General features: G+C 38.4%; 1 protein-coding gene across 3 annotated transcripts in view; it reads right to left on the bottom strand.

The window, feature by feature from the left end:
- The window catches only part of ATF1 (activating transcription factor 1), a 13174-nt gene continuing 369 nt past the window's right edge, over positions 1 to 12805 (bottom strand). Inside the window, exons 2-8 of one of the 3 annotated variants that reach the window (XM_010566530.1) lie at positions 8183 to 8299; positions 6093 to 6221; positions 4235 to 4332; positions 2523 to 2653; positions 1150 to 1329; positions 888 to 1047; positions 1 to 487 (exon numbers count right to left, since the gene is read on the bottom strand). In XM_010566530.1, coding sequence (XP_010564832.1) covers positions 343 to 487; positions 888 to 1047; positions 1150 to 1329; positions 2523 to 2653; positions 4235 to 4332; positions 6093 to 6221; positions 8183 to 8293 — 954 coding nt within the window. In that variant the 5' untranslated portion in view covers positions 8294 to 8299 and the 3' untranslated portion in view covers positions 1 to 342. Of the gene's footprint in view, positions 488 to 887; positions 1048 to 1149; positions 1330 to 2522; positions 2654 to 4234; positions 5051 to 6092; positions 6222 to 8182; positions 8302 to 12805 lie in introns of those variants that run through there. The other 2 variants (XM_010566531.1, XM_010566532.1) reach the window with 2 other exon arrangements.

The raw sequence follows: 12805 nt of genomic DNA, 5'->3' as shown, positions 1-12805 counted from the left end.
TTGTAACCAAGTATTGCCTCCATTACAAGAGGCATGTGTAGAAATTTTCAAAGAAATTCTAATCACCTGCCTTATAAAACATCACTGTCCTTTTATTGTAGATGCAATCTTGACTTTATAAAGTTTCCAGTTGTGCCAGCAGGAATTTTGGTGAGGTTTTCTTGTTTCCTTTTTGTACTTTGTCACCAACATGTTGTAAATAAAATCTATATAGTCTTTAAGTTGTGAAATCTAGGTAGAAAAGTTTCATTTTTGACCTTTCATCTAGTTTAAAAAATTCAGTATAAAAAAAAAATTCTCCTCTGAAATTTAAACAGTCCACAAAAGTTTTACCTTCTTTTCTTACACACTTTTATGACAGTAAAGATCTTTCAAAGTTTTTAGCTCTTCAATTAGAGTTTTGTTCTGATTTTCCAGGACCGCAACTCGATTTTCCAGACATTTAACATACTCTTTCTTCTTTCTACGGCACTCTCGAGCAGCTTCCCTGGAACAGACAAACAGAAGTAACTGTTTATTTTAGATTTGAGATGTGTCTATTTTATGAATGTTATGATTCTGACCAACATGGGAGGAAAGAACTGGCATGGCAATCTTGAACAAAACAAACTGAAAAGTACACAACGATAGGTGGAGAGCATGAAGTTTAGCAGTATCTGGTAGTCAATCTGCATGGAAAAAACAATTTGCTTTCTCCAAAGCATGTCAGACAGAACATGTAGCATGTTTTGGTCAGAATTTCCAATGCTTTTAGTCGCTGGATGCAGCATACCATCCTGATGGCACAATCAGTAAAGTTAGCTCGCAAGACTCGTAATTTGTGCTTTTTAGATATATTTCAGAACTTTAAACTAACAAATCAAAGCAGCCCACGTGCACTTACATACCTGTTCTTCATCAGCCTTATTTCTCGTTTCAACTGTGGATCATCTGTCTTACTTGTCTGTGATGTCAGAGTGACAGGAGATGTCATCACCACAGTCTGAGGAAGAGATGTGGTAGTTGGCGTCGTGCGGATCTGGTAAGTCTGCATGTCTCCTGACGCAGCTGTTGCGATAATAGCATAAGACATCAAAATGTGGTAGCGTTAGAAAGTTAGGCTTGCGTTAGTGATGGGTATTTCTAACCATTTCCAGAAGGCGTACTCACTCTGCACTACCACCTGGTTGCTGGGTACGAGTATCTGTTGACCATCTGATGTTTGTGCGTACTGCAGTATTGTTGTCCCAGGCTGAGTACCACCCGCATTTGTCATTGTTAGTGTCTGCAGACCTTGCACACCATCTGTACCTGGGCTGGCCAGCTGTAATCCGTTTGCAGCAATGGCAACTTAAAGAAAAAGGAACATGCACAATAATAGTTGTAGCTGTACATTATAACATACAGATAGAGGTAAATCTATAGACTGTACATCTGTTTCCACTGCTGAAAAATACTGACAGTTTTAAAAGGCTTTTTTCTTCTGTCACTTTCAACTATGTGATCTTGCTGCTGGGTTCTTACTGAACTTAAGCAAGCTGGAGGGGGACTTTTACAAGGGCATGTAGTGATAGGACAAGGGGTAATGGCTTTAAACTGAAAGAGGGTAGATTTAGATTAGATATAAGGAAGAAATGTTTTACGATGAGGGTGGTGAGGCCCTGGAACAGGTCGCCCAGAGAGGTTGTGGCTGCCCCATCCCTGGAAGCGTTCAAGGCCAGGCTGGATGGGGCTTGGAGCAACCTGGTCTAGTGGAAGGTGTCCCTGCCCATGGCAGGGGGGGTGGAACTAGATGATCTTTAAGGTCCCTTCCAAGCCAAATCATTCCAGGATTCTACAAACATATTGGGTTTAAGTGGTGAGGTGTTGGTAGTGCGGGGAGCTGCAGGGGTGGCCTCTGCAAGAAGAGGTCTGGGACTGCGCCGTGCCAGACACCAGCTCCACGTGGACCCGCGCTGACCACCGCTGGTGACTGCTCTGTGGAAACATACTTAAGAAAGGGCAAAATTCCAGACAGGCAAAGGCGTCGGGGAGAGGGGAGGAAATGAGAAACAGCAGTATGAACACCCAGCTCAGAGAAGAAGGATGGAAAGGTGCAGGTTGCCTTTTGGTTCACAAGCACAATGAATACTAGGGATAAAATCAAAGGAACAAATCCTTTTTTTTTTTTCTGCTACCTCCCTGATACCACAGGAACACCTTTTGGTGTGGCCCTATCATATATATAATGGTATCTTCACTGATCTTACATTTTGGACTAAATCTAACACTAGAAGACTGCTGTGTATTTTGTAACAATATCCTTTGAATGTCATGTCTTAATATGCAAAAATTAAGATAATGAAGCATTGAGTTTATCTGGAGTCTTTAGATATCAGTCTATTTCCATGTAATTAACAGTACTAACTTCACTGACTGTTAGATAAATAACCAAACCTTTTGAGTTTCATCTTAGTCAAATATATAACAAAAAGAATATCTGTATTTTGAGGCAAGTTGAATAAAAAATGTGTCCAGTTAGGCATATATTTTGTATAACATACTGTACTGTCCAGTGCTTGTCTGGTAGATAGGCGTAGGAACGGACATAGATGTAACAGTAGAGACACCAGGACTCTCCTCATCTCCTTTTCTATCGCGTGTATCTTCAGAAGAAAGATCTTTCAAAATTTTTCTATAAAAAAAGTTTCTTTATCAGCTATAATAGTAGGCAAAACCTACAAATTACTGCAACAATAGTTACAAACTACTATATTTAGTATTACAGACATAAACACTAAAATTTTGATGTACAACAGTTTTTGGAATTAACAAAATTTTGTATGAGGTGACTGCCTCAAACTCTTTCTGTAATTACATTTCTGTAGTTTATATAGTCTAGTTTGTTATTTAAATATTTGAATAATTTTATGAGCTAAGAGCAATTCAAGTCAGCTACTTATTTATAAAGTATGAGTGTGTGCAAATCAGCACGAATTCCAGATTTTCAATTATTATCCTCTAAGAGCCTTAGATGTTTGGACTGGTAAGCCTGAAATGAAAACCTGCACCATTTACAGTAGATTTCAGTAATCTCCAGAAAAACGGTGTGCTGAAAACTAGCACTGCAGCTGCATCGCTTTATTTCAGTAAAAGCTGCATCAGAGTTTCCATCATAAACATTTTCCGGGGATACACAACTGGCCTGTTAAAGAGATTTTTCTGATTTACAACTCGATCCTCTAATTCTCTCAAGAATAGGCTTTGTACATCCAATTAAAACCAGTTTGCTCTGTCTGGTGTCAGAATAAACTAAAAAGGAGTGGATTACTACAGAAAAGCTTAAAACTTAGATCTTTTGCTCTTTCAGTACACAGTAAGACTTTACATTTCTTTTCTGCGTTTAATTTAGCTGTTGCACAGCTTCCCAAACAACCCATGTCCTCTATAACAATGCCCTATGAAAACAGACACACCTCTATTTAAAAGAAGAACCAATGGAAGCATGAATTTTATGCATCTTACCCCAGGCCTAATGATGAATTAGTGGCAGTTATATGAAGAGAAAAGCAGAACTGACAACTCCTGATCCCAAACCCACACGGCTAAACAGTTCTCCCATAGAAGCTCTGCTTACAGCTTGTATTTTCCTGTCCTGGCTACTATAACTGAAGATTCAGAATTGCTCCTTTCCACCACCGTTTTTGACTGCATGCAAAATAATAAAATCCCTCCTAAATTACTTGTTCTGGTACATAATTCAAGATGAGATAAAGCTGTCAGAAAGTACTAAGAAGAGTGGATAAAACATTCAAAAAATGAAAAGCAGTGGCAGAAGTGGGAACAATAATCACTGACAGGACTATCAGCTAGGTTAATGAATTGTCTTAAAATTTTCAGAACATTATTGTAAAAAATACTAAATTTTGTGTTAAGTTTCTAACAAATTTATTATTTGCAAAGCTAGGATGTGGCATTTGACTGCAGTCCTAATTTCAGTAAAATGACATAATTGAGTAAAATTACAGCTGTAAACAATTTTCCCTATACCACACCATGTTGAAGCTGATCTCCAATGAGTTAAGTCAAAGTTTCCTTGTAGCAAATGACAGCTAACATGGCATCCTCAAAACATTTGCTGCATGAACATATCCAATGCATGTTTCAAGATAAAAAAAAAACAACTTAGAGGTTGACAGAATATATACAGATATTGAAAGAAGTTGCTATTTCGGTTTCAAATAAAAATACAAAATATATTACATATAGTACTTACCGGTAAGATGGACGACGAGCTAGGATGCCTCGAGCTTTCTGTGAAGAGCCTATGCTATCTGACGAATCCTGAGAATCTTCACTCTCAGACAAAGATACCTAAAAAACACATTCCATATGGTTATCCGGTATGCTTCAGAAGAAATACCCAGAAGAGATTACACATTTTAATTGTATATGAGCTAAAGCTGCACAAAAACTACACTAATGCAAAAAAGAAAAGCTCAAGAGATTCTCCCAAACTACTTAGCACATTAAAAGCTGAAAAACGTCCACCATCTGAAGCTAGCTGTTCTAGCTGGATTAAACTGCAGGATTAATCAATCCAGAATGTTTAAAACAGCAGTGTGAAGAAATACAAATGGTTAATTATTTTCATAAAAATCATACAAGCCTAACCATTTTAATAGCTGATACAGTCTGAAAAGGTGAGCCACTCCCACACACAAATTTGTCTAAGGAGGTGGTGGGAAAGGAAACAGGAACACCATTTATGTACAGAGACAAACATATAAAATACTTAAAATCTTTTACATAGACAGAAGAGCAGTGTATTTTGTTGGTCAGAATATGAGTCAAATGAAAATAATATTTAAGGCAGCAGCATATCAGGGAGTAAATATGCAAAGTATTATCTATAGTTTTCTCTTTATTCCACTTTGTCCTCAACCAGTTGGCAAGTGTTATTTTTTTCTCTGATGCTCCTTATTAAATACAAGCTAACAAAACATTTATTTGTACTTATCTGTGTGCCAGCAACAAAAAGTCAAGAAGAATGCATGCAGCTCTGGGAAAAGCATTTCTCACTTGACTGCTGCTACAGAGACAAAAAGAGCAACCTACCTATCAACATTTAAAAAAAAAAGCTGCTCATGTATTACTTTTTCTTTCCCTTTGAGCAACAAGGCCATAATGTTCATAAATTGCAGAAAAAAAAAAAGGAAAGAATACAGTCAGTGGGGGCCTTGCAACTAGAACACGATGATAGGAAAGGGACTGACGGAGGAGACTCAAGTAACAACAACCTACTAAAACAGATGCTTAACTGTTTTCAGCAAAGTGATATGTGTTTTCTTTTCCGTGATCTGATGTTACAGGAACAATGACAGCTGAAAATGCATTATGAGTTTACTTTTCGTGGTTTATCAATTTAATGTCGTATGAATAGATAAGCACAGCACAAAGGATCAGTGCCAAATTAATGTGTTTTAGCAGAGTTCTTCCAGTCATTCGGCTGACTAGTGCAGTTATTTCACAGTGTAACTTCAATGCCATGCTGCCCAGAGGGCTCTCTGCGGCCAAGAACTGAATGAAGTAGTAACAGACTCAACTGTAAACTCCCCAGGGCACCACTCTGAAGTGGCTTGTACAAAAATCACATGGCAAATGAGTAAGAGACACAAGCAGAACACTTAGGTACCACAGAAATGGAGTTACAGCATACATGAGGTGAGCAATCAACAGCTCCTCCACCATCATTCAGGTCTACCTTTTCCAAACACACATTTTTCTTCATTGGGTTATTCTATACTCTCCTTATTTGTTGCATGTCTGTTAAGAGCACCAACTAAAGAGTTGTGGTTCTGTTTTGTTTGGTTTTTTTTATAAAGGCAGGCAATGTCAAAGAGTTTAATTTCAACTCCAAAGGTGACTTCAGCAGTACAAATAATTTCAAGCCCAAATAACCATTATGAACAATGTATCCCCAAAATACTGTCACTGGATTGCTCGCTATCTGTTACAGTGGGGCCAGAAAGGCTGCACTGTGGCAGAGTTAGCTGAGTCAGACAAGCCTTTGCAAGTCTTTTCACATACATAAAACAGGATTCTTGGTTATTTAACAGACGTTCTGCAGTTACCTGCACTGTTTGCACCTGAGGTGAGTGGATTACAGAAGAGGACTGAGCTGTCTGAATGACTCCCTGGACCTGGACTTGTTCTCCAGGAAGCTGAACAACTGTCAGGGGAGCAGGACCTCTTAGAGACATCTACAACAAATCAAAGAATCATTAACAAAAGCGTTTGTTCCACAGTATCCAGAAAGTGTATATACATGTAGAAAGACTAGCGGAGAACATGCATTAGCAGAAGCTTCTTTTAAGTCTAATTAAGTCACAGGAGGTATCCTTTAAAGATATAGATTTTTGAGATACATATCTGCATACAAAAAAGGCTGAAACAGTTACTTATTTGCCTTAGGTTAGGGGGAAAATCAAATATGTAGCATTATGTGCCAAAGACTAAAATGCTGCAACTTAAATACACGCAGTTCTAAATGAACCACAATGAAGCAGACTTCTTCAGAATCACAACATTGAGACTAAGTGAGCATGATTGCTTTCATGTCACTCCATCCATAGCACAGATAAAGCCCCACATTTGTGGCAGTTTATTTTTTTAAGTTTTGATTCCATTTTAAGAGTGCCTTAGACTTAGATGAGCAGAAATAAAAGTGCCCAATAAGTAGCCTTAATTCTCACTAAAGTTAACAGGAGTTTAGGGCACTGAAATCTACATCAAGATAAAATGATCAACGAGACTGAGGGCTTAGGACAGATTAGACTAACAGTACTAAAGCAATGCAGAAAGTAGCATGAATAATGTACATATTTGGTGTTCTTGGATTTTATTTTTTTTTAAGCAACTGGTATGAGGCCACAGTTCAAAGATTTCACAGAGAAGAAATCACAAGAGTTAAGTATAGCAAAAGCTGACCAATCTACTTAGAAAGTTCAAGGCACAAGGGCTGTACAAAAGACACTAGACCAGAACGGAAACTGAAGGAGACAAGGTATGCAAGCTCTGGACAAGGAAGAAGAACAAAGAGCAGATTTTTCCAAATAAAAATTACAGCATCTGTTCTTTAATGTTTTAAAATGACCAATTTCAATAAATGTTGCTGCTGGAATCTAGGTTTAATTGGCAAAAAGTTAATTACTACTGCTACTCTTATATAAAATACTTTTTAGATTCTAACAATTTGTATTCTTGATGTTGAACTCGCACGAGCCATTGCACTTAAAAATTGATTAAAGTTATACATGTAGATGCATAAGTAAATAACCAGTTTCCTCACCAAATTTCTTCACTACTTTTATTAATCTGGAATATATGAAAAGATGAAGGGATCATTAAAACTCATACAGCTAACTTTCCATTTAGTACTACTTTTCTATCGTACATCATAATATTAAGTTACATTGGCAACTTTATATAAAAACAGATAAGAAAAACAGCCTGTAAACAAACAACAGGATGCTTGCTGATAGTCTACCCTGTCTTTGCCTCATGCAGTTATCTACATTTTGCATCAATATCTACATCGCTTCCATAGGGTAAACAGTGGACGAGCTGCAAAACTTTGCTGTTTCACAGGATGGCTATGTGGCTGAGGGAGCAGACTTTACCTAGAAAGAGATGCTCTTTCAGATGCAGAAATTTGAATCATGAGGAAGTCAGGTTAAAGCTTTGAAAGTGATGTTACCTTGTAGTAAGTATGTAAAATTTCCAACTTGATATGATTTTTTACATTAAATACGTTCATTTGGGCTAAAATCCAAGTGTTTCCATGGTGCTGAGCACGCAGGATTGCCATCACTACAAAAGGAGCTGTAAATGCTTTTTCTGAAAAAAATTACAATTAGCCCCTCAATTCATTACTAAGCAGCTTCTGTATGTCAGGTTGATGATGATTTCAAAGGACGTACAATTTAACAAAAATGCGGGGCTGCATTTTTGCACTATACAAGCACAAAAATTAATTGTGGTCTTTCAAATACAAGCCATTTTATTAATTTTGCGTCATCCATCAACAAACAAGTACATTTTTCTCAAGCTTCTTTTGTTTTTTCTTCTCTGTGTTTCTAAAACTCAAGAATATAGTTTGTAGTACATAAAAAATGGCTCTTAACTACCTCAAATGTTTGCTGAGATTTGGCCCAGGCTTTACCTGTTGAGCAATATGAGAGAGCTGAGCTGCCTGTAGTGTTGTACCTTGTACAGCTGATGTTTGTGAAGGCGTCACTGAACTGTTACTGCTGCTCTTGTGCACCTCTTCCATAATCAACTACAAGAAAAGTAACGAGTTAAATTCAGTCAATGATAAATTTGAACAGCAGGTAGGTGCCCAGCTTCCACTGACACTTTATAGAATCTCAGTGCATAATGCTTTTAGTCTTATTTGGACGTTTTTGATTAGTTCTTTGTCCTTCGATGTCACCTTCTATTATGGAATAGCACAGCATTTTTTGTGACTTCCCCTACAATACCCCGAGCATTGTTATGCCTTCTCATGGGGACAAGAAGGGAAAGGCACGGTAGGAGCCTTTCCACTGACTCGCCCCGTGGCTTTCAGCAGGTCGGGCACAGCGCCTGGCACGCCGCCTCTCGAGGCCTGGGAGCCCAGAGCAGCACAAACCCCCATTTCGGAACGGGAGACGCGTCCCGTTTTGCCCTGACAACACCTGCACTCCAACCGTCTGTCAGCACCGGTTCAGACCTACCCGGTGCTGAAGTTGGCTGTCAAATGTATTTACTGATTTCCTGGGTTTTGCATAAAAATAAACAAAGTCAAGTCATGAGATCTAGGAAGAAAACCAAGATAAAGCATTTATACTAAAGAGTACCTTCCTCTAAGTAAAATAATTTTCCAAAATATTTTATCCAAGCTACCAGCCAAACCTATTTTAAAACATCTGGAGGTGTATAAAAACAAAACAGGGATTCAAAATCAAAGTAGAGAGAACACAGTTTTGAATTTTAAACCCTGCAAAAGTCACTCCGTCTCCATGTAATACAGTCAGTAACACTTCTCTCATTTCTAAGATTTTCTATTTAACTGTTCAACATCTTGACAGCATCCCCCCTCCAATATTGGGGGATTTAGTGATGTAAAAATGCATGCTTTTAGGTGGGGTGAGTGGGCGTACCAGCCTAGAGCATTAAAAGATGATCGGTGAGTGTTAAACATTTTGTCACAGAAGGTTTGAAACTGTTGAAAGGACAGTTGCTATGAGACTGGAAATTACATTTCTTTCTGTGGAAATGTGAGTCATTGATTTTTCCCTACTGAGATAAACCACAGCTCTTGCAGCCTGACGTATACTTAGAGGGTAAAAAGTCAATGTACACCAAGACCAGAATCTTGGTCTTGCAATCCTTACTCATCTGAGGAGTCCCACTGCAGAACTCCTCAAATAAGTTACTAAAACAGGACTTTGTGGAGAGAAAACTGATGGTTGGGTGATACATGAAACCATACCCTTTACGGCACGGAACAAATGTTCTCCAGCACGATACAGCTTCCCAACATACTTATGTCAATAAACATAAAACAATTTCTCCATAGTTTAAGCTGAAGCAGCAAAATGAAGGCTTCACTCTGGAATAAAAAGCTCACGGGAGCCAGGCAGTGCTTCAGCTGTTCCCAGCTTCTGGAAACCTTCAGCTAATCAAAACTCTTCCGACTGCCTTTGCTAAGATTATCACGTCACTGCTGCTGCTAATGCAACAGTGCTTTCCCCTCCGCATCGTCAGGAGTGTGAATTGGAGACAGGGATCCTGACTGACACCCAGCTCGACTTCACGCTGCTCATGCCTGCAAGAAACCAGCCCCAGTGCAGGAGTGGAGCGATGCAGTTTTAACATTTTCTTTTTTCAGTTGCTACTGCTGCAGAGCTCGCTTGAAAGTCGGAAAGACTGCTTTGGCTTTTTTTTTTTAAGGAAAATTGAGAACTAAAGTAATTCAAGTAACTTGAAGCTATAAAAAACGAAGAGCAGAATTAACGACAAGCATATACAACGGATGCAACTTTGTATACCCTCTAATGTAGTTTTAGCTTTTTATAAAGGAAGATCTACTTTTATACCCATGTAAAGGGAAATATACTAAGGGACACAAGTAAACAGGGCACTGTCAAACTGAAATCCAGTCAACAGCAAAAACTGAAATAAATTTCCAGTGCTACAGAAATACCCAATTCATTTCTGTAGTGCTAAACCACATTCTGTCTCCCGCTCTCTCTCTTACTGTTTTTCTCTGCCTTATTGCCCCATGAAATACTGACAACAGCAGTAAAATAGACTGCAAGAAACAATGAAACCGATAGGTATTACACCACCCAAAATAAACAAACCCGGGAGAAAGCACAAAGGTTTTTCTGATCTTTCTCTCATAGGTGTGAAGTCCTACTTACAGGAATAAAAGATAAAGTATTTCCCGTCATAAATATGATTTTTCAAGTTCACTTCATCTCTACTTGCTCTGCGATATTTAACTAAATATTCATCCAACATCTATGAATCTTAGTAAAATATTATTAATAAAAAAAGATTTAGCAAGGGATTTTAACAAAGTGAAAATTACCACCACATCTTATATCCTCCATGGGATAAAGGAGATGCAATACGCTATTTGGCCTTGCATGACTGTCTCACAAGAAGACCCGCATGCCTCTATCTTGTCAAAACAACTTATTTAGCTGGAAAAAAACAAATTTTCCATTGGAATGGCCTTCTGTGAGCACCTGAAACAGCGATTACCATCTAGCAGCTTTTAGAAAGGCAGTTCCAATGAAAAACCTCAACCTGCAAGTTCTCAAAGCTTTGAAAAGTACCACCAAAGATGGAAAATATATCAGGGTTTCAGCTTTTTACACCAGTTAAAACTACTTCCAACAACAGAATATATGCTTGGTTGAAACGAGCTGTATAGTTTGGGGTGAAGGAAGAGTTTTACACGTACTGACAGGAAGGAATTCATAAAAGCAACACCTGATGTTTTATTAGCCAGAAAATAATTACTGTTCCAATCTGTATGAAAACTATGTTTTTATAATCAGATAGGTAAGGATGATGCTTTTCAGAATAAAACCAATGCCTCCCCGCAGCTGCATCTCAAAAGTAATTTAATTTAAATGAAAGGATTCTACAATAGCAGCATTATGAAGTTTGTTTTGAAGGACTTTTAAACTTCTGAGAATCAGCTCTCTCCAGCCAAAGAAACTCATCTCACTTTAAATGTGAGTTTGAGTCTTAAATGCATCTTCCTTTTAAACACAAACAAGAATGTCACATTTCACTGTGGACAAGTTTAATTTATCATCCTGAAGTTCATATATACCCTCCTAATACCATGGTCCTTAGTTTGAATCACCACTCAAGAACCTCTAAAAAAAACCCTAAATGACTGAGGACTATCAGTTAAAAAAGAACAAGTAAATAAACAAGAAAAACCCATTCCTGCAACTTTCACTAAGGCTGATGAAAAATATCCTAAAATACTAAAGAGATAGTCCCCTTACAGGAATACTACGCACGTGCAGTTAACGATCTTCACAAGATTTTACTCTGAATCACTCTTTACTTCAGTGTCCCATAAACAGTGTACTGCTCTCATCCTTACTGTTTTGGTTTTGCCTGCTTACAACGCAGATTATCTGAGACAGTGATTGTCCCTAGTTAAATACTCATAAAATGACTAAAATCATGGATTTATTTATTTATGAAGCCTCAGATGAAGCTTCAAAGCATAATCAGGATGCAAAGAATAAGATAATGGAATATAAAAGCTGTACATTAAGGCAAAGAGAAGTGAGCTGTAGTGCGGGAACACCAAAGGAAGAAACCAAGTTCTGTTTTGCCCTTTTAAATCTAGCAGAGGAAAGGCCTGAATGATATTTCAGTATTGACCTATTGTAAGAGGCAACTGATTTTTTTAAAAGACTCTATGAAGTCAGAAAGCAAAGAATACTGGACACAGAATTTTATTCTCAAATACTAAGTGACAAGAGTAAAACACTGACATACACAAATTACAGAAAGTGATTTAAAACATTTGGTGAAATTATACTCAAGTAATCTGGTTAAATTTTGGATTCTTTAACGTCTCAAGGTGTCTTCACCAGCTACAGCAGTTAAAAATACTTAGTTTTGCAATTAAGACACTTGGGGAAAGTTTTTTCATCCAGAAGACGGACAGAACTCCAGTTTTTTTCCAGGAATCAGTGAAAGACAGAGGCGAAGGACAGCACATCCTACCAGTTCATGCCAGAAAGCAAGTGAGGAGACCTGAGTCAATGTACCCAGTTACAGTTTTGGATCCCATTCTGTGAACATGCACCAGAATACTCCTTCAAACTTCAGGAGTACTTTCCGTATGTGTTTTCTTCCACTCACCCCCTGCCCCAGCCTTCTACAGTGAAATGCAGCTTAGTGAGCATTCCCATGACAGGCGGCTTCAGAAATGAAAGCCTGCAGTCTAAAAATGTAGATGTTATATTGACATAAGGGACCTTGGTATTTGCGAGAGGAAAATATCGATGAGATCATTTACAAACCCATACTCATTGGAAGACGCGGTACTCGGTCAAGATTAAGGGAAAAACGGGTAATCACTGCCATCGATAGGTGGTAATCGCTCTTATTTTTTTTATCGGTCAATCTCAAGGGTCTCTGGGACGAGACCACCGCTGCCCTTTTACCGAAAACCCACTCAAACAGGGCTGAAGTCGCTAGCCGGGTGCTCCACGCCGGAGCCCGGGGAGGGGGGGGCCTCTCCACACCTCCAGCCCCC

Source organism: Haliaeetus leucocephalus, unplaced genomic scaffold, assembly GCF_000737465.1.
Source record: "Haliaeetus leucocephalus isolate CR32 unplaced genomic scaffold, Haliaeetus_leucocephalus-4.0 Scaffold214, whole genome shotgun sequence".
Taxonomy (NCBI): Eukaryota; Metazoa; Chordata; class Aves; order Accipitriformes; family Accipitridae; genus Haliaeetus; species Haliaeetus leucocephalus.
Note: the sequence above shows the minus strand (reverse complement) of the source record. Positions and strands in the feature narration are given on the sequence as shown.